The 26,112-nt window shown below is 39.4% G+C and overlaps 1 protein-coding gene and 1 long non-coding RNA gene across 5 annotated transcripts in view; one reads left to right on the top strand and one right to left on the bottom strand.

The window, feature by feature from the left end:
• The window catches only part of SYNE1 (spectrin repeat containing nuclear envelope protein 1), a 482,339-nt gene that overhangs the window by 40,093 nt on the left and 416,134 nt on the right, over nucleotides 1-26,112 (bottom strand). For 3 of the 4 annotated variants that reach the window (XM_043888326.1, XM_043888327.1, XM_043888325.1), the window contains 2 exons: nucleotides 23,779-23,945; nucleotides 6,014-6,176 (listed from right to left, as the gene is read on the bottom strand). In XM_043888326.1, the coding sequence (XP_043744261.1) occupies nucleotides 6,014-6,176; nucleotides 23,779-23,945 (330 nt within the window). Of the gene's footprint in view, nucleotides 1-6,013; nucleotides 6,177-13,708; nucleotides 14,112-23,778; nucleotides 23,946-26,112 lie in introns of those variants that run through there. The other variant, XM_043888328.1, reaches the window with a different exon arrangement.
• LOC122684303 lies at nucleotides 13,791-22,857 on the top strand. The gene is made up of 3 exons (XR_006337970.1): nucleotides 13,791-13,918; nucleotides 22,036-22,193; nucleotides 22,753-22,857. It is a non-coding gene; the product is annotated as an uncharacterized LOC122684303 (long non-coding RNA).

Below are 26,112 nucleotides of genomic sequence, written 5' to 3' on the forward strand. Positions count from 1 at the left end.
TCTTCTTTTCTGTCAACTTTGGGCTTAGCTTTTGCTTATTTTATTTTATTTTTTAGTAGTTCCTTGAGTTGAATTAGGTTGTTTATTTGAGATCTTTATTTTTTCTTAATATAGGTTTTTATCTCTAAAAACTTTTCTCCTAGAACTGCTTATGCTATATCCCTTAAGTTTTGGTATGTTGTGTTTCCTTTCTTGTTTATCTCCAGATATTTTTAATTTCTCTTTGATTTCTTCTTTGATCCACTGGTTGTTTAATTTCCATGTATTTGTCAACTTTCTAACTTTGTTCCTCTTATTAATTTTTTAATTAATTTATTTATTTTAATTGGAGGCTAATTACTTTACAATATTGTGGTGGTTTTTGCCATACATCAACCTGAACCAGCCATGGAGGTCATATCTCATATTGTGGTTGGAAAAGATACTTGATGTAATTTACACTTTCTTGAATTTATTGAACCTTGTTTTGTGGTCTAACATATAATCTATCCTGGAAAACGTTCCAGGCTCTGAGGTTGGGGTGTGCTGCTTGTTGGGCCCTACAATCACCTCTGATCACGTGAGGTCACAAGCGATGTTTACTGGCAGGGCAGGGCTACTGGCTGGACTTATGACGGTGCAGGGCTATAGGCTGGTCTCTGCAATCGCTCTTGATGGGGTCTCAGCCTATGCTCTGTGATCATGCATAGCTGCAGCCTTGGAGTTGGGTAGGGCCATAGACAAGGCTTTGCCATCAGGTAGGCCACTGGCTGTGCTCCCCTGTTGGGCAAGATTACTGGCCAGACTCTCTGGTTAAGAGAGCCCTCCAGCTGAATCCCGCAGTGAGTGGGCCTAGGGACTGTGCTTCATGGTCGAGCTGTTTGTTGTCTAGGCTTTCTTGTTGGATGGGGCCATAGCCTAGATTTCAGGCTGTGTTGAGCAAGCAGACAAGGCCCTCAGATGGACTCCATCACTGAGTAGGGGTTGTAGGTTGGGCAGAGGCTGTCCAGGGTCACTGTTCAGGCTCCCTGGCTATGCAAGGCCACAGGCTATGCCCAGCAGTTGGTAGGGCTACTGGCTTGGCTTCCTGCCCAAGCAGGCTGTTGGATGGGCTCCATGGCTGCCTGGGTTCTCTGGCCAGGCTTCCTGGTGGGGTCGGGTGGAGTCAGTGCTCAGCTGTTGGGCGGGGCTGGGCATCTGCCTCTCTGTGCAGGCCGAGAAAGATCAAGGCCAGTTGTCTGGGGACCCAAATCAGGCAGAGTTGCCAAGTGAGTCTGCAGGCTAGACAGGGCCACTGGCTGGGCTCTGCTTATGAGCAGAGGCGCTGGCTAGGATCTCTCCTTGGGTGCAGCTCGAAGCAGGAATGCAGTTCCACCAAGACCTGAGTATGGGTGCTGTAAGACCCCACGCCTTCTCCATCTTATCAGGTCCCCTGCAGATGAGCCCTACAGATTTCCTCCCTATGAAGTGAGACCCCACTGGGCCTTCTGGGAAGCATCACACAATCCTGGGGGAGCCGGATGTCCACCTTGGCTTCTCTTTTCCTACTGGAGAAACCACAGGCCTGGGGGGTCCCCTTGGTACAGGGCTGTGCCAGCCTGGGGAGGGTGACGGGGGCAGAGTATAGCTACTCCTGTCATCTTCTAACGTGGGGCGTCCCAGTCTCTGTGGTCCAGGGGGTGCCGTAGCCTCCCCCTGGGTTCTGGGGTTCTCACAGTAGTGTTCTGTCTATGGATGGTTGCGTGTTGGTCTTCCTGTGATGGGGACTTGAGTCAGGAATGGCTTAGGCCACCATCTTGATGACATCACTCCTCTAATGCTTTTGAGTCTATCTCAGAGCAGAGACTCAAGAGTGGAAACCACGGTGGGAACCAGCTCTGGTGTGTGAAACCCAGACTCTGACACATGGCCGGAGGCCCAGCGTTGACACCTCTGATCGACCCAGTCATGGCAGCCATCCACAGTTTGGTGAGATTTACTTCCAGGTGCCTGGCCAGGTTCCCACAGTAAATACTGGAGAAACGTCTCCTTGTGCTTCTGCTCAAAAGTTTTTGTTCAAATCAACATTAAAAAATAAAGCTTGAGGGATTTTATAATTATATAAGAAACCAAACACAGATCACAGTTTTAGTCTCAGCTTTAACTTCCATTGGTAATGGTCTCCAATTGCCCCAGTGTCTCTGGATTCATTATTTTTCATTTATAACACAGAGAAACTTGACAAAACATCCTCTGAAGCCACCTCAAGTCTCTATATATTTCTGCCCAATTAAATTTGTAAGAATGAAGTACATTGGCAAGACAGACATATAGAAACTCTATATAGGGCAATGGAAGAAAATATATTTCTTATCAATTTAATCTGTCCATTTAAATATTTGTCAGAATTTTTCCCCTTTGGAGACAGATTACTTTTTCTGTTTTTTTAAAGCATGGATCCAATATGCTATAATTTAAAAAAAAAATCTATGGTCAAATATTTTCCATAAAGGATAGTAGTAAATATGATATGATTAAAGTAAAATCTGCTAAGCACCCACTTTGTGCTGGACACTGTGCTAAATGCTTTTCTTGCTAACTTCTGTAATAACACTGTGAGTCATGCACTCCGATTCTTAGCATCCTATATGTAAGGAAGTTGAGGGTTAGAAGAGTTCATTGCTTTGCTCCAAGTCACATAAAAAAGTGGTGAGGCCAATATTTGAATCCAGAAATTCTTTACTTTCAACTGTTAGTGTATAGTTGTTTATCTTTTTGCCTTTAAACTTCAAAAGTCTATATGAACATTTATTAATATATTAAAAATCTACTGATCTTTTAATTAAGTAATGCCCTTTTCACATCAGACTCTTCACCAGAAACATGAAGAATCTCTTGTAGCTCAGTTTTCTGGTTTTTACTTCTGTTTTTCTGAGTAACATGTTTATATTAGTATTTCTTGATTTTTAAATGTTAAACATTATCAGTGCGTCTGGAGTAGGAAAGGAATAAAGTTCTACATGACTCACCAGGCTCCAATGATTGGTTTAGCACCTCTTACAGCTAAAGCAATAATCATTTCTTTGCAAGATTACAGTTCTTTAATAGTTTTCACACTTGATCTACAAAATATGCTATGGTTATATTTCTTTTCTTACACAACGTTTTGTTTTCTGAAATCAATAGTTCTCCTTTTCTCTCTCTCTCTCCCTTTCTCTCTTTTTCTCTTTAGAATCTGTATTGCTAATTTGTATTGTATTTTTTCTCTCATGGTGCTAACAAATCCTTCCAAGAACTCCTTTCTATTATGGTGCTAATAAAGCTCCTTCCAAGAACTCCCAGTTGCCAGGGAGAAGGATGGGAAGATGGTAGGGAGTTTGGGATGGACATGTACTTACTACTATATTTAAAATGGGTAACCAACAAGGACCTACTGGTAGCACAGGAAACTCTGCTCAATATCATCTGGCAGCTTGGATGGGAGAGGAGTTTGGGGGAGAATGAATACATGTGTAAGTACTGCTGAGTCCCTTTGCCGTTCACCTGAAACTATCACATTGTTAATCAGCTACATTCCAATACAAAATAATTTTTTTTTTTTAATAAAAGCTCCTTCCAGTATGGTCAAGCCCATCAGGTCCCTGAGTTCAGCTGTTTTCTTCCTTGGAGACGTCCCTTTTAGGGTGCCCAGACTCCCTACTCCTGTCTGGACAGGTTCTTGCTAGATGACAGAATGACTGTCCTCTGGGACTTTCCTTTACCATCATCCTGGGGACTTCCTTCTTTCTCTCCTGAATATCATTTTTCCTCTCATTTCACTATACATAGAATACCTTTCATTAGATTCTTGTGAATGTATGCAGAGAAGGTTAACTATTTTATCTACTAAGTGGCAGATGTAATATTCTAAATCATAAACAACCTTCTAACTTTTAGAAGGCATTCTGCCGTTGTATACTAGCTGCCATCATGGTTTGGAAGAAATCAAACTTTTTCATCTTGGAAACCTTAAAATCTCTTTATCCACCGTCTTCTGAAATTTCGTAATAGCTCTGCTTTGTGTTAATTTTCTGGGGGCGCTTGTAGGGTTTGTGCTCTACAAGTGTTTAATTTTCATTTTGGGAATTTTTTTCCTGCATTACTTTGATCATTTCTTCCTTTCCACTTTATTTTGGAGAGGGAGAGGGCTTTTATGGCATAACTGAATTGGATTTTGAAACTGTTGCACCAATCCTGGCTGCAGGATTAGCCTGGCTAGTGACATCGTGGGAGGGGATGCGGTGCGGTGGAGTCAGACCATTTGGTACAGAGCCTTCCACTTATTCCCTCTATTTTTAATAGAGTGGTTCAAGCACCGATGGTGTCCTGTATTATCAAATTAAGGGTCCCTCTGGTTTGCCTGACTAGCTGGGCTTAGGCGGAATCTGCTCATTGAACCACTCCTTTTTCTGACCTTCAAGCAATCTTCCCTCTAAAGCCCTGCAGACTTGATAGTTCCACTTCCCGAGTGAGACTTTTGGGAATGCCATCTGCAGCAGGAAGCAGCTGTCTTCCTCCTCCATTCTGCTAGCACCATCGCTGTTTATCTACTATCCACCTTCCAAATTCTCTTGGATGTCTGTCAGCGCTATCATCTTCTTTTCTGTTCTTTTTGATGTTGTGGGTTTTGACCTTTTATCCCCTTTACTATCATTTTATTGGAGTTTTAGTAACAGGTAGAACTGTAAATGCATATCATCAATTTACCATTTTAAACTAGATACTGTTTTGGTTTTCTCACATTTGCTAAATCACAATAGCGGCCATTAGCACTTTAACTCTTATCGCTTATCCATATCATTACCAAGTTCTCCAGGAAAATGTGGGAAACTTGAGGCAAACCACAACCCCCAGAGTTACTCATCAGAGTCCTTTAGAGGGTTTTAATCTTACAAAAAGTGAAAAATAACCTGCTAACAATTTCTTACAAAAGAAATGCTAATTTAAATATCAAAGTAACCCCAGCTCCTAAAAACTGTATTTTAATATCTATTCTCTTTGATTTAAATAGTTTATAAAGTACATAAAACATTTCATAGGACTGAAGAAATAGGTCTGTTTATACATTTTGTAAAATTAAGGAACTTGAATAAAATGGCTTAATGTAATGGAAATAACCAAGATCGGTAAAATTTTCAAAGATAGTTTAAAAGCGTGAAATAGCAATACATCTTATGGGGGAATGTATGGCGTTGATTACTGACAGCTGGAGTCTAGCATGCTGAATAAGAATCAGCAAGGAGAGTGGGAGGTGAAAATCACTTCTGCATGTATTTTTCAGGGTCACTCTCTTTTGCTTTGTTGGGTTGGGTATGGTGCTGTGTTTGCTACAGACGTGAAGATGACATTATAGTCTGTGGTCTGTAGGTCATGCAATCCTCCTTGCAAAACTAAATTATTTAGACTCTAGAAACTAGATAAGTATGCACTGTGATCTCTCTCAAAAACACTGTGTGCAGAACACAGAAAAGGGCTCCTAGGACTATGGCTGTGGGTTAGTGACTCACAAATAAATAAATAAATAAAACTGCTAGCACTCAACCCAAGCTTCCATCTTAGGATGGCTTCTTGGAGGACCCATGACATTAACCCAATGATGGCAGATCTACTTAACAGTCAACTTTGTGACGACTTCCCTGGTATTTTAATGGCTAAAACTCTGTGTGCAGGGGAGCCTGGCTTCAATCCCTGGTCAGGGAACTAGATCCCACCTGCTACAACTAAAAGTTCCACATGCTGCAATGAAGACCCAGCACAAGTAAATAAATAAATATTTTTTAAAAAAGAGTCAGCTCTAAAAAAAAAAAAAAAAAAGAGTCAGCTCTGTGAGGACATGAAACGTATTTGCCCCAAACACCTGTTTAACCAGTGCCTCCCCTTTCTCACCAATCCTGCCCAGCTTCCTCCAGATTTCCCATCCCAATTCACTGTCTCACACTCATGTCTCTATTCTGCCCAGGAGGACCAATTTTCAGGAACCTAATTGATTCTTTCCTTCTATTGTTTTACACTTTACCTGCTGCTCATTAAGCTTTTTCTGTATTTCTTCTGAGTCACAGGAATCGTAGACGATGGGTTTGGCCAGCTCTGACTCGATGTGGGCTAGCCACGTCCTCAGACTGCTCATGTTCTTATCCAGCTGCTGTACGGCAACCAGAGTCTCCTTCAGCTTCTTCACCCTGTGGGCAGAAAAGGAGGGACGTCAACTTCAGGGAGAAGGCCTCACTCATGTTTCCCTTGTGAGCAGAAGCCAGCGCTGGGTCTAAATGCAGATCCAGCCTGGTTCAGCCACCCACTGTCTGTGTGACTGCGGGCGGTGGCAGAGCCCTCCTGTGTCTGTCTCCTCGTCTATAAAATAGAGAAGTAACAGTATTTATGAGATTCAAATTAGGTGAATAACGAAGGTGTCAGTACATGGGAAACATTAAAAAGAATATCAGCCATGGTTATCCTCAACACAGCTATCATGATATAAGTGATAGAAACCTTCTAGTTGTCACAGAAATCGTGACTTCATTAATAATATAACCTATACAACATACTTTCACAAATAATATAATGTATACTTCTACCAAGAATAACTGGGAGAAAAAGTTAATATTGCCGATGATTTGTCACTAAACAGATCACCTATCCAGGGTTCTGATCACTTCAGCTCCACTGGGATGTGTTTCAGCAACACTGTAGCAGAAACTTAGTTCAACGAAGACAGTTATCGCATGCACTTATGCAATTTGAGTTTTCATGATGCCAGATCGTGTCATAGGTAAGTAAGGATATATTGGATTGTCAAGTGGCAGAAGGCAGGTGCCAGACCTACTGTGATCCAGTCTTCCACTTGCAGAGCCTAATCTGATACAGTGTTCACTATGGTGGTGACGGCATGCATGCTCAATTGTGTCTGACTCCTTGTGACCCCTTGGACTGTAGCCCAGCAGGCCCCTCTGTCCATGCAATTTTTTTCCAGGCAAGAATACTGGAGTGGATTGTCACTTCCTACTCCAGGGGATATTCCCAACTCAAGGATTGAGCCCGATTCTCTTTTTATCTCTTGTGTTGGCAGGAGGATTCTTTATGGCTTTGCCATGGGAAGCCCAGTATTCACTACATGGCATGCCTAAAAACAACAATAACAAATGCTGTTTTCCCATTCTTTCCAGAAGGAGTAAAAACTCATTTCTTTAAGACTGCCATTTCTCTAACAATAATGTGTGAACACTTTAGAAGTAAGATGCCAGAAAGACAAAATAAATGGTTTGATTATTTTCTTAATGAAATGTACAATCTGATCAGAAATCTGGCATGGAAACAATGAAATATAACAATATGATAAGAGCTAAACTAAAGAAATGAACCAAGTTTCTGGCTAATAATTAAGGAGTGATCAATCTGTCTTGCCACGTTCAGTAATTATTCATTCATTCACCACTTGTTCATTTCTTTATTCCTCCTACAAACAAGTATAGTGCTAGGTAAATAGTTACAGCTAAAGTTTCATCCTTGCCTTTGAGGAGCTTAGACTTTGATGAAAAAGGGAAAATGAAGAAATGATATGTGAGCTGCATCTTGAGAGGCAGATACAAGCCAAGCAGAATGTTTCTGGCTTCCGAAACATAAAGAAGAAAAGTTGAGATTCTGAAGGCGAAGAATCACAGCATCCAGGAGATTAGGAGTGGAAGAATGGGGAAGAGAAGCGGAAAAGAGATGAGACATGCTAAGATACAAGACTGATGGGTGATGTACAGAATAGACTTTGGAACTCTGTGGGAGAAGGCGAGGGTGGGATGTTCTGAAAGAATAGCATTGAAACAAGTATACTATCAAGGGTGAAAAAGATCACCAGCCCAGGTTGGATGCATGAGACAAGTGCTCAGGGCTGGTGCACTGGGAAGATCCAGAGGGATGGGATGGGGAAGGAGGCAGGAGGGGGAATCGGGATGGGGAACACATGTAAATCCATGGCTGATTCGTGTCAATGTATGGCAAAACCCACTACAATATTGTAAAGTAATTAGCCTCCAACTAATAAAAATAAATGGAAAAAAAAAAAAAGACTGATGGGTGGATGGGAGTAAGATTATAAAGCTCCCACAGTGACATGATAATGAATTTGTCTGTAGTTTTAAAGATTAATAAGAACTTTTTCCAAGATCTATTTGTGGAGGAATGTTAAGATTGGTTCTGATTTTGAATGCAGAAGTTTGAGGCAAGGCTGTTCTAAGAGTCCGTTTAAGAAGTAAATAGAATAGTTCAAGCGGTTTACATCAAAAGCCTACTTTCAAACAGTGGGGTTAGAGGCAAGGACTGGATTGCTAAATTCACAAATCATCATGATGTGAGAAGGAGCTAGAAATGACGTTTTTTTCAATTGAATGATTAGATGGATGCTGCTGCCTTAGAGGATACATGATGAGGAGCAAGCTCTAGGGATTAATGGGGCACAAAGTTTAGGATATGATGAGTCTGAAGGATCAGCTAGACATACATGGAAATAATAATTCTTAGGTCCAGAATAGATGACAGAGTGTATTGCATTGATTTATATACTGTGGCATAGAGTTGAAGCCTAATGAAAGGATGTGTTTTATTCTGAAAGTGAATGGACTAAGAAGAATGAACTTTAAAAGGTTAAAGGAGGGGGAATCATAGGTGAAGAAAAAATAATTAGAAAGGAAGGAGGTGAAGCAGGTAAGTGTAGCATAAAACTAAAGGTGGGAAAAGTTTCAAGAAAAACTTGTGGACCGGGGAATAAGACCGATGGTATTTAAGGGTACAAACTTGTCACGAGCAGTAATAAGCCACACGGATTGAATGTATAGTAAAATGAATATAAAGAACAAGAGCGTACTATAATTTCATACTGTGATAAATATTGCTACAATGACCACCACATTATAAATTATTGATGTATCAAAGTAATACATTGCATACCTTAGAATTACACAATGCTATATATCAAGTACATTCAATTAGAAATAATTTTTAAGCAGTGTCATATATACGTGTAAGTGAATCACTTTACACTTGAAACTAACATAATATTGTAAATTTACTAATTAAAAAACAAGAAGCAGTATCAGGCCATGGTTATCAGGTGTCTAGAAACCTGGCGTGCCATAGTAAAGTGATCTTAAAAGATGAGAAATATTTATTAGTGTGCAGGTTCATGGGTATGTCTGCATGTTTCCAAATTTTATGTTATACAAACTAGCTACAAAATTACTTTAGAGTCACTAAAAGTTATCTTAAAATTAAAAAAAAAAAAAGAAAAAAATTAAAAAAGGAAAGTGTTGGTCAGGAAATGATCTAAATGCCCTCTTCATTAGAGTTCACCTGCTTTCCCTCATGAAAGTGCAGCTCCTTAGACCCCAAAACTGTCCTATGGAGCCAGAACCTCAGGGGATGTGGCCAGGGAATTTCCATTTTTAAGAAGCAAGCCTTAGGTGTGCTAAATTGTGGAACCACAGGTCTGCTTAGTCACAGGCAGAGCAGGACATCATGATGAGGCCTAAAAAGAGCCATTGGAAGTGGTCTGTTGACCCCAAGTGAGTAGTTTGGCAAACACGGTGGAAACAGAACGCGGGCGGCATTTGGCTTCAGAAACACGCTTATGATAAAAGGGGATTGTTAATTATTTTAAGAAAGCAGGCAGGGAAGTTGAGTAAATATGGTACAAAACAGGTAGAATTATCTGGCTAAAAGAAAAAATTTATTTTTTGTTCTGTTTAATGCAGTTGAAAGTTTGGAATCACTTTAGAGTGTTTTTAGGCAGAGAAAAAGGAACTCATGAGATAAGAGCCAAAGACAGAAGAAAAAGGCAGGAAGTGATACGTGAATATAGATGACGGAGCAAGGATGCATAGGAGGCAGGGTCAAGGGTACAAGGGCATGGATAGATAAATAAGTTTTGAAAGGAATTTCCCAGTGAGGGCAGAGTGTAAGCAGGAGTTTGAGAGGGACACAGATAGTACTTTTCAACTCTGTTAATATCAAGTAATAGCAGCAAAAAAACATTATTGAGTCCCTGTGGATGGCCTGACACAGCTGCATGTACATACACAGAATGCCCTGAAAAGAAAGGGGACGGGGAAGAGGAGCACATGATCAGTGATTTCTGATGCAGCCCTTATTTGAAATTCAATTTTGCTTTTAGACCATAAGCTTTTTAAAAAATATATTGTAGACTTTTTTGTTCAGGAAATGTAGTCACCTAACTGACACTGCTTGTAATAGAAACAAATGACATAGAAGCAAAATACTTCCATTTCCAAGGTGTCAATCTGGCTCGACTAAAGAAGTATCTGCTTGGAAAAAATGTCGAGTAGTATGTCTTTTAAAACTCTAGAGATGTGATAGGGATTTCTCTGGCAGTACAGTGGTTAAGACTCTTGATTCCACTGTAGGGGCCACAAGTTCGATCTCTGGCTGGGAAGCTAAAATGCCGCATGCCGAGCAGAAAAAAGGAACAGTAGTAACAACAACTCTAGGGATGTGGTATATTTCAGGTAGGTATCTGCAATAGAAACTCTCTCCCCACCTCCTCGCTCCCATAACTCCCCAGATAACTCTGATAGGCTTCTCTGGTCAGGAGTCACCTTTCTGAAGAAACTGTCTCATAAGCAAACTATGTTGAGAATTTTCATTCATTTTTAATTGCTTAAAATAGATATCATCACTTCTGTTACATTTTCTGTAAATCAATGTTTCTCTCGCAAATGAAAATCTAGTCATGACACCTTCACTTTTCCTGTTTGAATGCTTAAAAAGATTTTCACTATGCTCAGTTCTTGATAGTATCTATATTTCATTAATTATAATAAAACCCCTTATGTTTGAATAAAATTTCCAGTGTGTAAAGACATGCTAAGGTGTGTTACCTTACATTATTTTTTTTAAATGTGTATTTAAAAATTATGTTCATATTCTGCAATATATTCAATTGATAGGGAACAGAAAACATGCGTTACAATATATTTCTCATGACTTGTAATTCCATTCAAGATAAGACTTCTCTAATTAGCTAAGTATAATTTGTACCTGTCTTGAGAGCATTTGAAAACATTAGCCTTGAACAATAATTCCAAGGACTTTTACACACAACCAACTCACATTTCTCTCATATGTCAGACAAAATTCACTTGAAGGTCAGTCAGAGAAGCTACTGGGCATGAAGTTCAGGGTGCATATCCTACCAACAATGATCATGGCACGGGCTTGGGGTTTAACATGACCTTGGCCTTACTGCCTCAGTGTCCCACATGGAAAGGACAGTCTACAGTCAATAAAGCCAGTGGAATAGGACTGAAGAGTGGCCCGTTGACCTGAGATGTCTGTCCTGGTTTTACCCCAGTTAAGAATGTGCTCTCAGCTTCCTGTCTGGACCAGCTTCCTGTCTTCAGATCCGGTGGGATGTGAATGCTGGCCATGCTTTGGGATGGGACTTTACAGTAAACTTCCAACAGCATCGGGCTTCTGTGTGGAGCTAAAGGCTTCGAGGGTACCTTACTCTGTGCCTGCTTCCTTCTTACTCTCGTCCAAACTCTCTGGTGTTATTTATGCTCATGTTCTTCCTTCCCATGGGAAATTCCCTGGAAAGCCAGAACTGTGAATTTCTACTTTGAGTTTTCTCTTTCCATTTTTGGCTGCCATACTAAGCTCAGTACCTTGCACAAAGCTGGGTTCTATTTAAATATCTACTTTCCCTGATGGCTCAGAGGGTAAAGAATCTGCCTGGAATGCAGGAAGACACAGGAGATGCAAATTCAATCTTTGAGTCAGGAAAATCCCCTGGAGAAGGAAATGGCAACCCATTCTAGTGTTCTTGCCTGAAAAATCCCATGGACAGAGGAGTCCGGTGGGCTACTATCTAACCGGTCACAAAGAGTTGGCCACGACTGAGTGACTAAGCAAGCAAGCAAACATTAATAATTGGTATTCTAATGAAAATATTTTTATTTTGTTAACATATTTTAATTTATTTGACATTAAATGTATACTTAAATTTTCTTCTAGATCATTTGCTAATGATATATTTGTTAAAGACAAGAATTAATTGATTTTCTTGGTTCAAAATTCACTTACAAAAATGATCCAGGACACAAAGGGCTATGAATAAACACTGTTCCACCAGATATTGTCTACAGTAGCCAAATAATTTACAGATCAGTAATCCTGTATAGTAACGAAGGAGTTCCAGTAGTCAGAGCAGTTACTGCAATATGTCAAGGGCATCGTGACATGGAAATGCTTGTTCATATAGTCCATTAAGGACAAGTTCCTCTTTCAAATGAATGTGTAAATCTTAGTAAAGTCAGGGAGGGTGAACGCTTAAGTGGTTCTCCCTTCCCATTTTTCAAAAAGTGCACTTTACCACAAATAGCAAAATACAATGTATGCATAAGTGTTGGGCGGGAGGTGTTGATGTAAGCTAAGAGGAGGTGGGGGATAAAGTCCCCATACATCACCCCTGAGCTTTTAAAGTTGATATTGGTGGGACAGGGATCATTCTTTTCTCAGAGAAATGTCCCACTTTTTTTTTTCTCATTATTTCTTTAAAGGCAACTTTGACTGAAGTGTCAACAATAGTTTTATTTATCTATCATTGTAAGAAGTTTGAGCAACATTCTTTTTGGTAGCATCCAGGATTATAATTCAAAATAAATGTTTACAGATGTCACTCGTCTGGGTAAGTTTAGCAAACCTGGTCTATCTGTAAGTCCCTGCACCTGGTTCCTCTTTCAGAGTCTCCTGTGCTTCCCGAGTATTTGATCTTTCTTGAGAAGGGCCCTAATACCAATTCCAATTGTATGGCTTCTTAATATTGCCACATGAATATACACATATATGCATACATACATACACATTTCATATATACCTCACTACTTTCCTTCAGACAAGTTTAGTAGATACATAAACCAAAACAGACAAACAAAAAAATTCATGTGCTCAATATATCAGAACCAAAGGTACCATTAATAATTCTATTCACCAGTATGGGTTTATTCAGGGGATGCTATGGTACAAAAAATATGTTGAAAAATAAAGTGAAAATTCCTGATGTAATGCTATTCTAACTGAATAAAAATCATTAAGTAAATATCTGCATTATGCACTACATTACCATTTTAGACATGTATTTCCCCATTGGCACATATGTTTGAAAACCTTTATATTAGTCAGTGACCAAAACCTACTGACATACCTAAAGAGAAACAACTTTCTCTCACACACACAACCCTCCAGGCTGCTGAAACATGAGAGATTTTTTAATTTCATAAAGGGAACACTTTCGGTTACAAAAGTGTGAACTAGCCGTGTCTGAATTTTAGTTTCAGCAGCAGCCTGTCCTTTAAATAACAGATGACGGGCTGACAGGATCTTTCCACTGGACCTTTTTTCTGAATCCCTTTCCTGTGTCTCAGACTCTACTGTAACCATACCCCTCATGTGACGATTCCAGTCCGGAGACAACCGGATCCTGAGCCATAACAAAGCCCATTAACCTTTCCATCTAGCTTCACAGGCCAGTTAGAGGGACAAGAAAAACCGACAAATAACTCTTAGGAGTCCATGGCCAACAACCTCCTAACACCACTCATCCCCACTTAACACTGGCAAAAGCAATTATGGATTAAAGCTCCAGCATCCATCCTATCACCCCCACGTAACAAGAAAGTTATGCCCACGGGAAGAAACTCAAGGAGATGCCTGCCTTGCGACATTGCAGTTACAGTCCGGGAGGTCTGCATCCGCACAGCCATCCTCTGCCATCCTCGGGGCACAAGAATCTTCCGCCACCACCATGAAGTATCCACTTGCAAAAGTGAGGTTTGCAGAGCAAAAGGCTAAATCTTGCGTGGGGATGAAAGGTTCCCCGGTCTGTGTATGGAAGTATGAAAATGCTCCCTCCAGACAAATGTCGGTAAGTCTCTGCCTGATAATATGACACTGAGCAGTTAAGTGACAAGTGGTCATGCTTCTAAATAAAACCTACATTCATTAACATGTGCCAGGCTTGATCTCCTGGAATGTAGGCCACGAGGGTAAGAAGGGGAAAGGCTCAGGGTAATCTGGAAGGAGGGGGAGGCTCCAGGTCTAAAGAAAGAAGGGAGCAGAAATAAGACAGGCTGCAGACACACCGCCATTCTGGAAGGACCTTCCCCCTTTTCTCACAGGCGGTCTGTTAAACCGGAAAAGATATTTGAAAAGACAAATGACCCAAACACAAACAAGCAAAACCGCCCCAAGTACAGCAAACTGTAGTAGTAAAAAGGAGCAACTTTTATGTTTCTTCAGTTTGCTTGCCAGCTAAGGGATGTAAGTAGGAGTTTAAGGGGTTGTTTGGGAAGATGGGATGGGCAAGAAATTCTGCTGAAAAGTGACTGGTCTTCACCTTTCAATAGACTATTTGAGCAGGAAAAGGAATGAAGGAATACTATTTTCCACTTACCTCAACCTTTGTCCTTTTAAAAATAATAATGTAAAGTGACAAAAATAACATGTTTATTTTAAGGTAATTAAAAAAATATGTTCATTAGCTTTGTGGAATTTCAGTTAACTTGCCGGGGGGGGATGGAATTGCAAGAATTTCTAAGTTTTCTGCACTGATTCTATATAAACTTCATAATTTAAACTTTTAAAGGAAATAAGCTCCCAAGTGATTCATTACTGGTAATTAAAAAAATAAATGTGAACAATGCTATCTGCTTTAAATCCTTAGGATTTTAAAATACATACACACAAATAACTTACAAATAAATAAATAGGCAATAAACATTTGCTAAGCTTTTTTTTTAAAGACCAATATGATGAATTTTAACTAAAATAAAACAAAGCACTTGGTTCTGATTATACGAGTTGATTGCTTTTAAAATATTTTAAAAAAAATTTAAAAATTTTATAGTATATTTTCTCTATAAAAGAAACAAAATTGAATTTTTACATTAAAAAAATTTACAAAACTTAGTTAAAAATAAAATTATTTTTAAAATGCTACAATTAAAGATATAATATTTTCATTCTTTATAAAACAATCACTTTACTGATATATTATTTTCATCAAGATGGAAAATATTGGTCATAATTCCATAATAGAAGGCAAGTTTGTTTTCTCTTGATTACTACCAACACTAAAAAAAAAACAGATCTTTAAAATTTTCATTGCCATTATTTCCTTAGTTTAATTCCCTTTTACTATATTTACATTTTTCCATGGGCTAATTTTTTCCCCATGTTCACTATTCTTAGCACAATATATTTATCCCAATGAACTAAACATAAGGCAAGGCTTTAAACACAATTATTGTAGTAGCAAAAAATGGCAATAATATAAATTTTCATCAGTAGGGAAAATACTAGATAAATCACATTATATAAAACTATGGAATGACCTAAAAGAATAAGATTGGCACATATAGTATATGATAGTATACATGATCCTTTCCCCTGTGTTGTCTCATTGGAGAAGTGGCAGTTATTTTAATGAACATTTTTAAAATGAGGAATCCGGGACTCAGAGAGGTTATACAGTAAGCCCCAGGTCACACAGCCAGAGGAAGGTGAACTAAAACTAGAATGGTGTCATTTCTGAGCTTGCTGCATCAAAGCATTTCTGATTCTGGCTTGACTTTTCTGAATGCATCACCATGAGGTAATACCAGCCACAAATTCCAAGAATTACTGTTTCTTTTTCCTCTAGTTTGGGCAGAGCTCCCACTGGACTGAAATCCCTACTGAGGGCAGCTGCTTCAACTTGGCAAAGCCCTCCTTATTCTCCAGGAGCCTCTAAACTCCCTCGAGGAGGAGAGCTGACATTTATTACTGAGCGCTTCACTGTGCTGAGTGGTTTACAGGTACCGCCTCATTTAATCCTCCTGATACCCTTTACACCATGTAATTGAAGTACTCAGAGGATGAGTAATTTGTCAAATATCACAGTGCAGGTGAAGCAGAAGCATTTTATAACGCAGGCAAGTGAAGCCCCAAGCCCAGGCTCTGCTATATTCCTATCTGTATGTAGGGAACTTTTCACATGCTGTGTCTCAGGCTGAGAAGCTCAGCGAACACTGGAGGGACTACCATATGCAAAGAACTACATTAGGTTCTGGGGTTATGTGCTCATCAAGCTTGATACACTGACATCTCAACAGAGGAAAGAAACTTTCAATAACCTTCAAAATGGGTATTTATTATAAACAAGGGAAATGCTACGGACTGTGTACAGAAAGCCTAGATAAGAAGACTTTGATCTAATCTGGAGAAAAGGAAGAAATGGAGAAGAGTTAAGAGCTGGCCTGTCCAGACAGAGAGAGAGAGAGCAGCAAGATGAAATGGAAGGGGAAGGCTCTGGTGGGGAGCCCTGTATCCTTGCTTTATCACTCTTATGTTTGGGGACTCATTTTCTTTTTTATCTTTACATCCCCAGAGGGGTGTCTGGAAACTATGCCTGGCTACCTGCTTTGGTAATAAAATGTTACTGAAATCTATTATGTTTCTCTGCACACTGCCTAAGGCTGCTTTTGGGATTTATCGGCAGAGGGTTTTGTCAGAGACTCTTCAGCCCACAAAGCCTCGAATATTAGTCATACAGTAATCCAGCCCTAAGAGAGTTTGCCAGCTTCTGTCATGTAGCCATATGCAGAGAAAGTATTAATATTTCATACACTTTTGTATACAGGGGGCATTCCATAGTTTTTAAAAGTTGTTATTTGTTTTTCCTGTTTTTGAGATCCATGAATTATGGTAAAGCGGACAAGATCAAGCAGGAGATGGGAGGAGTGAACATCGACATCTTAGGAATCAGTAAACTAAAATGGATGGGAACAGGCGAATTTAATTCAGATGACCATTACATCCATTACTATGGGCAAGAATCCTCTGGAAAAAACAGAGTAGCCCTCATAGTCAACAAAAGAGACCAAAATTCAGTGCTTGGGTGCAATCTCAAAAACAACAGAATGATTTCAGTTTGGTTCCAAGGCAAATCATTCAATATCACAGTAATCCAAGTCTGTGTCCCAAACACAAATGCTGAAGAAGCTTAAGTTGACTGGCTCTATGAAGACCTACAAGATCTTCTAGAATGACACCAAAACCAATGTCGTTTTCATCACAGGGGATTGGAATGCAAAAGTAGGAAGTCAAAGATACCTGGAGTAACAGGCAAGTTTGGTCTTAGAGTACAAAATGAAGCAGGGCAAAGGCTAACAGAGTTTTGTCGAGAGAACACGTTGGTCATAGCAAACATCCTCTTCCAACAACACAAGAGAAGTCTCTACACATCGTATCACCAGATGGTCAACACCAAAATGAGGCTGACTATATTCTTTGCAGTTAAAGATGGAGAAATTCTATATAGTCAGCAAGAACAAGACCCAGAGCTGACTGTGGCTCAGCCTCTTATTGCAAAATTCAGGCTTAAATTGAAGAAAGTAGGAAAAACCACTATGTGATTCAGGTATGATCTAAATCAAATTCCTTATGATTATACAGTGGAGGCAACAAATAGATTCAAGGGATTAGATCTGATAGAAAGAGTGCCTGATGAACTATGGACAGAGGTTTGTGACATTGTAAAGGAGGTGATCAAAATGATCCCAAAGAAAAAGAAATGCAAAGCAAAGTGGAGGCCTTGCAAATAACTGAAAAAAGAAGAGACGCAAAAGGCAAAGGAGAAAGGGAAAGATATACCCAACTGAATGCAAAGTTCCAGAGAACAGCAAGGAGAGATAAGAAGGTCTTCTTAAATGAACAGTGCAAAGAAGTAGAGGAAAACAATAGAAAAGGAAACTAGCAATCTCTTCTAGAAAACTGGAGATATCAAGGGAACATTTCATGCAAGGACGGGCACAATAAAGGACAGAAATGGTATGAACCTAACAAAAGCAAAAGAGCTTAAGAAGAGGTGGTAAGAATACACAGAAGAAATTTATAAAAAAGATCTTAATGACCCAGATAACCATGAAGGTGTGGTCACTCACCTAGAGCCAGACATCCTGGAGTCTGAAGTCAAGTGGGCCTTAGGAGGCATCACTACAAATAAGGCTAGTGGAGGTGATGGAATTCCAGCTGAGCTATTTAAACTTCTAAAATAGAATGCTGTAAAAGTGCTGCATTCAATATGCAAGCAAATTTGGAAAACTCAGCAATGAGTGGCCACAGGACTGGAAAAGGTCAGTTTGCATTCTAATCTCAAAGAATGGCAGTGCCAAAGAATGTTCTAACTATCGAACAATTGTGCTCATTTTACATGCTAGTAAGGTTATGCTCAAAATCCTTCAAGCTGGGCTTCAGCATTACGTGAACCGAGAACTTCCAGATGTACAAGCTGGGTTTAGAAAAGGCAGAGAAACCAGAGATCAAATTGCCAACATCTGCTGGATCATAGGGAAATCAGGGGAATTCCAGAAAAACATTTACTTCTGCTTCATTGACTACATTAAAGCCTTTAACGGTGTGGATCACAACAAACTGTGGAAAATTCTTAAAGAGATGGGATACCAGATCACTTCACCTGTCTCCTGAGAAATTTGTATGCAGGTCAAGAAGCAATAGTTAAAACTGGACATGGAACAATGGATTGGTTCAAAATTGGGAAAGGTGTACGACAAGGCTGTATATTGTTGTCCTGCTTATTTAACTTATGTGCAGAGTACATCATGTGAAATGCTAGGCTGGATGAATCACAAAATGGAATTAAGATTTCCAGGAGAAATATCAGCAACCGCAGACATGCAGATGATACCACTCTAATGGCAGAAAGTGAAGAGGAACTCAAGAGACTTGTTTTCCAGTAGTGATGTACATATGTGAGAGTTGGACAATAAAGAAGGCTGAGCACTGAAGAATTTAATGCTTAGGAACTGTGGTGCTGGGGAAGACTCTTGAGAGTCCCTTGGACAGCAGGGAAATAAAACCAATAAATCCTAAATGAAATCAACACTGAATATTCACTGGAAGGACTGATGCTGCAGCTGAAGCTCCAATCCTTTGGCTTCCTGATTCGAAGAGCCAACTCATTGGAAAAGACCTTGATGTTGGGAAAGATTGACGGCAAGAGGAGAAGCAAGCGACAGAGGATGAGATAGTTGGATGGCATCACCGACTCAATGGATGTGAATTTGAGCAAACTCAGGGAGATAGTGAAGGACTGTCGGGTGGGTTGCAGTTCACGGGTTCACAAAGAGTTGGACACAACTTAGTGACTGAGCAACAACAACTATGATGAAAGATGCACAGTTCTGGGAATATACTAAAAGTCACTGAATTGTATACTCTTGATAGATAAGTTGTATGTTACGTGAATTAAATCTCAATAAAGCTATTATTAAAATAATAACTTAATTGGATTCCCTGGTAACTCGGATGGTAAAGAATCTGTCTGCAATGCAGGAGACCTGGGTTCGATCCCTAGGTTGGGAAGATCTCCTGAAGTAGGAAATGGCAACTCACTCCAGTATTCTTGCCTGGGAAATCCCATGGACAGAGGACAGACAACTGTCCATGGGATCTCAAAGAGTCGGGGGACTAATAATTCCATTATTAAAGTAACACATAACTAATGTGTGCTTCATTTTGGTAATGACTATTTTGGGTTTGGTGAGGAAAGAAGAATAGCCTTCTATTAGAGAGTCCAGTTAACTAAAAAAAGAAAAGTCATCACAACAGAGTAAACAACTTGAATCTGACCTTCCTAGATACCAAGATGGGAAACGTTGAACAAAGCATTCTCTATTTATTAGAAGCTCTGAACAACTAAGGCTACAGGACATTTTCTGTCAGTCCAGGCTCTGGGAAACTGCCATTTGGGTTTTTGCATAGGGTTCAGAAATGAGAGCTAAAATCCTTGAAGACAGTATTACAGAAATTATCAGTTACACTGATGACTGTTAATTATGTTGACTCTTAATTAAAGGTGAAAGCTCAGAAATGCTTTTGTCTGGGCTAGCACTGACCAACAGTTTTCTGGGATGATGAAAATGTTCTGTGTCTGCAGTATCCAGTAAGGTAGCCACTATCCTTGTGTGGTTTCTGAGCACTGGAAATGTGCCTTGTGCAACTGACCATAATTAAAATTAAATTCTAATTGAATTACATTCAATTAGATGAATCATATTCCACTTCAGCTCATTTAAATAGCCATTATATAGCATGTAAACCAGTCACTGTTACATTGGACTAAGTAGGACTAGAAAGTATACTGGAACATTATCCATTGAGCCCTAAAAATAACTGCAAATTTTTTTGTTATCTTAAAAAGCTGACAAAGCTTGGTGACAGTTTAAAAATTCAATGCAAAACACATCTACTGTGCACGTAGAATAGTCCAAGCTAGCTAATCAACTAGTAATAGGAAGCTGACTCAAAGTTATGCATTCTATTCGTACATAACAGGTTATTATCTGTGAATCTTCTTTCTTTCTTTTTTCCCCCCCGTTTCCAGTTAGCTGGAAAGCTGTTCACCTGAAAATATGATCATCTTCAGTAACAACTTCTCTATTCCCCCCGAAGTACCAAAACAACATAAAAATATCAAAAGACAAATTATGTTCTGCTTTAATGAATCAATGTTAAAAAATTTTTTTTGGAAGAGGGAGGCGGACCGAATGAGACTGAATCATAGAAACTCAGTACTTCAACTGGCAGGTCACAGTTGAAGACGGGTGTGGGAGATGGGCGTCTAGCCTGTGCACTAGCAAAATGCCAATAAACCAAACAATGGAAAGAAAGCAAATGTGATGGCTGAGAGCCATTTAGGAGACACTCCAAGAACTATGAATTCAGCGTGGCATTAAACCTCAGGACAAACCAACAGTCGGTATGTCATACCGTCCATGTTGGAAAGAGACCATTAGAAATGGACAATATGTATACATCTGTGTACAATGAAACTACAAAACTAGAAACATGAGCATTTTAGTGACTAAAACGCCAGACTGTGTGTGTGTTCTCTGCTCAGTCACTTAGTCATGTCCGACTCTTAGCGACCTCATGGACTGTAGCCCACCAGGCTCCTCTGTCCATGAGGTTCTCCAGGCAAGAATACTGGAGTGGGTTGCCATTTCCTACCCTAGGGGATCTTCCTAACCCAGGGATTGAACCCATGTCTCTTGAGTCTCTTGCATCACAGGTGGATACTTTACCAGGCCACCTAGGAAGCCTGTATACCCTGTATTTAATTGATTCAAATTTACTAATGTCTTTGGAAGAATAAACTAAGTAATATCTAAAAAATTATTGACTGAATAAACTATACAGAGGAGTTCCCAAGCGGTCCAGTGGTTAAGACTCTTCCCTTCTAATACAGGGGTGAAGGTTCAATTCCTGGTAGGGGAACTAAGATCCCACAGGCCATGTCGTGTGGCCAAATATACCCCCCAAAACACAAATGAACAAACAAAAACTAGACAGAAAAGTTATAAATAAGCATGACTTTGAGGAGTAAACACCTAGTTCATTTTATATAATGTTGGCTAACAGCTGGGCATATGCTAAACTAATTGCTTGTGATTAAATTAGATTTTAAAAAATTTTGATTTCATGCAACCCCATATTTCACAGCATTGAAGCACTAAAAATTGGAAAAGAATATTAACTACTTTAACTGGATTACATGGCAATGCAAACCAATCTGTGAGTCATAATCTGACCGAAAAAAACCCAGGGATGTTTACCAAGTGGGCGGCTTCCTGAAGAAGGGTACTTTTTTAGCACAAAGGCTTCAGATCCTCCCTCTGAAATAAGGTTTGGTTATCAGTGCCTGAAAAGTGAGGCTAAACATGGTATTAAGGTTCTAAAACCTACATATGCCTAAATACTTCAAGTAGTTTAAGCTGAACCATTAAGTTTCCATCTCTTTATATACTTTATCAGGGCATTTAGTGAGTCATTTTACTTGATTTCTTTGCATGTCTATATGCCCACTTGAAAAAAGGGGCCTCTGTCTTTGTATCCCCGAAATCTTTCACAGTCACTATCAGTCCTTTACAAATAGAACTGGGAAGTTCGGTTACAGAAATAATTGCTGTTGTCATTGTTCAGCCACTACATCAGTCTGACTCGAGACCCTGTGGACTGTAGCCTACCAAGCTCCTCTGTCCATGGGATGTCCCAGGCAAGAATACTGGAGTGGGTTGCCATTTCTTCTTCAGGGGATCTTCCTGACCCAGGGATCAAACTCACGTCTCCTGCCTTGGCAGGTGAGTTCTTTCTCACTAAGGTGCCAGGAAAGCCTATAGAAATAAATAACCTAATTTCCTTTTAATTGCATTATCTAGAACAGGGACAAAGAAGTCACAAACTTGGCAGGCAGAACTGTGCAGGGCATGGGCTGTAGAGTCAAAGAATGCAGACTCTGCCACTCAGTATGTGCACGACCAGGAGCAAGCCTGAACCTCAGCATTCCATACCTGGAAAATGGGTATAACAACAATACCCATCTCAAAGGATGCTCCTCAGATATTTTTTTCTTTTTGACTTTTATATTTCTCTCACTCTGCCTTCTGAAATGGAGCAGAACCCTAGGGTCTTTCCACCCCCCCAGCCCCCAACCATGTCCTCTGCCTGCCTTTCGTCTTTGGAAAACCTTAGTCAAAGAATAAGTTTAATCAGAGAAGTAAGAAATATAGAATCAAAGGAAAACAGTCAGAGGAGACTAAATAATAATAATGTAGTCATTAAGCATAGTCAAGGACCTTTAGTCCTTTCTCAAGGGTTATAGATAATATTCTGAGCCATTTCCTGTGAGCTGTCTTATAGATTCCAAAACACAGGTGGAAAAGTTAACTACACGATGGCCAGGCTATACCAAGAACATGAGCTGTCACAATTCTGAGAACTGGCCACAAAGAAATGGGAACAAATGGACCTTGGAACTAAAGGCTAACTGTCCCTAAAACAATCAAAACGACACTGGTCAGACCACTGATGACCAGTCTGAAGATGACTGTCAGAGCCGGCTGTGCTGTTTCTGCATGGAGTCCCCTCCTTCTGGCTATAAAAGCTCTTGCCCCACTGGTTGCCGTGTGTGGGGGGGGGGGGAGGGGGGTGGGGGGAGTCAGCCTTTGGACAGATGTCCACCTCACCTCCCCAAGTTGGTGGCATCTGAAATAAAACAAACTTTCCTTTCCACAGATCGGGCCTGTTTATTGGCTTTTGAGCAGCAGCTGTACCCCACCTCACCCTTTCAGTAACATTTCTGCAACAGAAATTGATGTAATATTCCTCTCAGGCACGAAGCAGACACTTACAGATATCACTAAAGCTAAGTGCAAATACAGTCATGCAGCAGGTTATTTTTACGTCGAAGCAAAGTGACAATAATTAGCTTCATTCTGATCCCTTACTAATAAAAAATACAGTAGGAATAAGATTTTATATATTTTATAAATATATATAATATATAAACGCACTTTGTATGTATAATATAATACAATATAATATATATATGTATATATATTTTTTGCCACTTCAGACAAACACACCCTTCACAGATGCTTGTCAGCAGCTATGAAGCCTCAGAATAAAGACTTTTTCCCTCGGGAATGGATTTTGTTTGGATATGACTTTCTGTCTTTTAGTTAAATGAAAACACCACTGAATTTGTGAAGCATGAAGGGGAATTTTAAAGTTAATGAAAGTGACACTTATGAGACAAGCGTGAACTAAAGTGGTGGGATGAGGAACGCAGAGATTTATTGGACGACTTGCAGCTGAAATGGAAGGTGGCCTGAATGTGCTGAGATTCTGCACATGTGTCCTGCTGACAGGGGGGTTCCTTTTTACCTGGCTGCCATGAGGTCCAGAAGGTGCTGCCACCGGTCATTGATCTTGCCAAGCTTGTACTCAATCTCAGATGCTTTGCTTTCATGACTGGCTCGAGCCAGTCGTTCTCCCATTTGCTGGAGCTGTATTTTGTTTTCTTGGGCAATTGCAATTTCCTCTTGATAATCCTGTGTAATAAATAGCAATCACAGAGGTCAGAAAGCATATTCTTGATGCATTCAGCTTAGCTTTACTAGAAACAGGGTAATTACAGTTTTCTACGGCTTGGAAATAGTTTGGGCATAGGGAACACTATGTGAATATGAGTCCTAGTACACAGGAATTAATGGTACCTGCTATTTTCAGTATTTAGGCAAAGTCCAGATTTTCAGTATCTAGGCAAAGTCCAGATTGAATTTTTATATAGATGTTCTTAAAGGGAATGGGGGGGGGCTTTCTTTTTACTTAAAATAGGTATTAAAAATTAAAAAAACAATGTAAGTATATATATAGAAACAAAAGACAAAACTTGAAGTATTTCAATGCTGGGAAGTTATACCTTATTGCTGTAATCACCAACCACATGTTATATTTAGACTCAATCCTCCTACACATAACTGCCAAGAGGCTTATAAGATGTGTCTGCATGTACATATATCTAAATGTATATGTTTGTGTGCATGTGTGTGTGAATTTCAATTGTTACTTGCACAGAATGTTTTAAAAGATTACTTTCATTTTAAGGAGCTATCCTCTATACAGTGTAAAATACTGATTTTACAACACCATAAATCATTGACATAAGTCTCAAGAATAATGACCTTTAGTCTTAGAGGATCAATGCACCTCAAACCTCCCTCATTTACCCAGTTTCTATAGGAGCTCCTCCTAAAGACTGTTTTAGGTAAGCAGGACAGGCTCTCAATACGGTCTATAGTAAGGTCACTGAGACAGACCACTGAACAGTATGATTTAAGGGATGATAAAGGCCATCTCCTCTTGACCCCTGTCTGTCCCCCTCTTCCCTCCTCCCAGCCTCTGGACCAATGGTCCTCTTACTTTCCTGCCATAGTGACAGCATCCAAAATTTAGAATCAACTTTTTCATTTTTGGCTTAAGCTTCTGTTAGGCAGGCAGCAAATATTTTCTCAACAAAATAATATACAAACACAGGTATTATAAGGATATGGGTATTTTAACCTTCTATGGCTCTAAAATTCCCTTGGGAACAGCACTACCTTTTCAAGTCAGTAAAAAGGGCCCCCAAAGAATGGGAGGAGCCAGTGAAATTTCATTCTATTCAGGGTTGGATGCTGTCCTCAGGCTCAGTACCCCACCCACTCACCCTTCTATGTTACTTCAACCCCGTGGGAGTCAAAGACCAATGAAATGAATGCTTATTAATAGTTACAACATGGCATTACAAATTTGAGATCATTTTACTGAGAAACGTTTAATGTCAATGGAATTACTCCAACCCTAGAACAGTATTTATAGTAAAATAATCTGCCTAGGTTGTCTTTTAAAGCAAAAAGCAGAGTGTCAATGCCAGGAGGTACCCATATCATAGTTACAGTCTATCCTGTAACTTCAACTTAGTTTATCCTAAGTTGAAAAAATTACCAAGACTATTCTTTTTCTTTACAAAAGAGACACCACATGGTGCAAGCTCATGAAGATTTTTTTAGAGTCCATAACTTATTATATATATATACAAAATGGTATAGTTGATATTTTAAATGTTACTGAACAGTATAACAAAATTATCTGTGTGTCAAGGTACAGTTTTTCTAAATTTTAAATTATGATTGCATTTTGCTCAAGTGACAGTTTTTTCCATACCCCCAAAATAATAGATCTTAAATTTCATGATAAAATCAATTGGAGTATAAATATGCTTGGTCAAAATTTATTCTATAGCAAATTTCACTATAAAACCTATTACATTAATCATGTCTAAGAGAACAGTCTCTGACACCCATAAACCAGCAAGGGGCAGAACTGTTACAGATGTTTAAGTGAAATATGTATTGTCTCAGTCCACATTTTAAAGCTTTACAATATTAAATACATTGGGTTAATCAAAAAGTTCATCTGGGTTTTTCCATAAGATGTTCTATTGGGTTATTCGGACCCAATAGAAATGCTGATGCTTAGAACTTGCACTTTTAAGTGTAAACCTATAAAGTTATTAATATCACATCTTGGCTTCAGAGTTTTTGTTTTTCTGTGTATGTGCCTGTGCACACCCATAGAGGAAAAAAAAATACAGTTCCCAAAGCCAACACATAATATAAATAACTTCATAGACAAAGATAATTTTTTCTAATACTTATTCATATTTCTTTTCAGAAT

The sequence above is a fragment of the Cervus elaphus genome, chromosome 26 (genome assembly GCF_910594005.1).
Source record: "Cervus elaphus chromosome 26, mCerEla1.1, whole genome shotgun sequence".
NCBI lineage: Eukaryota > Metazoa > Chordata > Mammalia > Artiodactyla > Cervidae > Cervus > Cervus elaphus.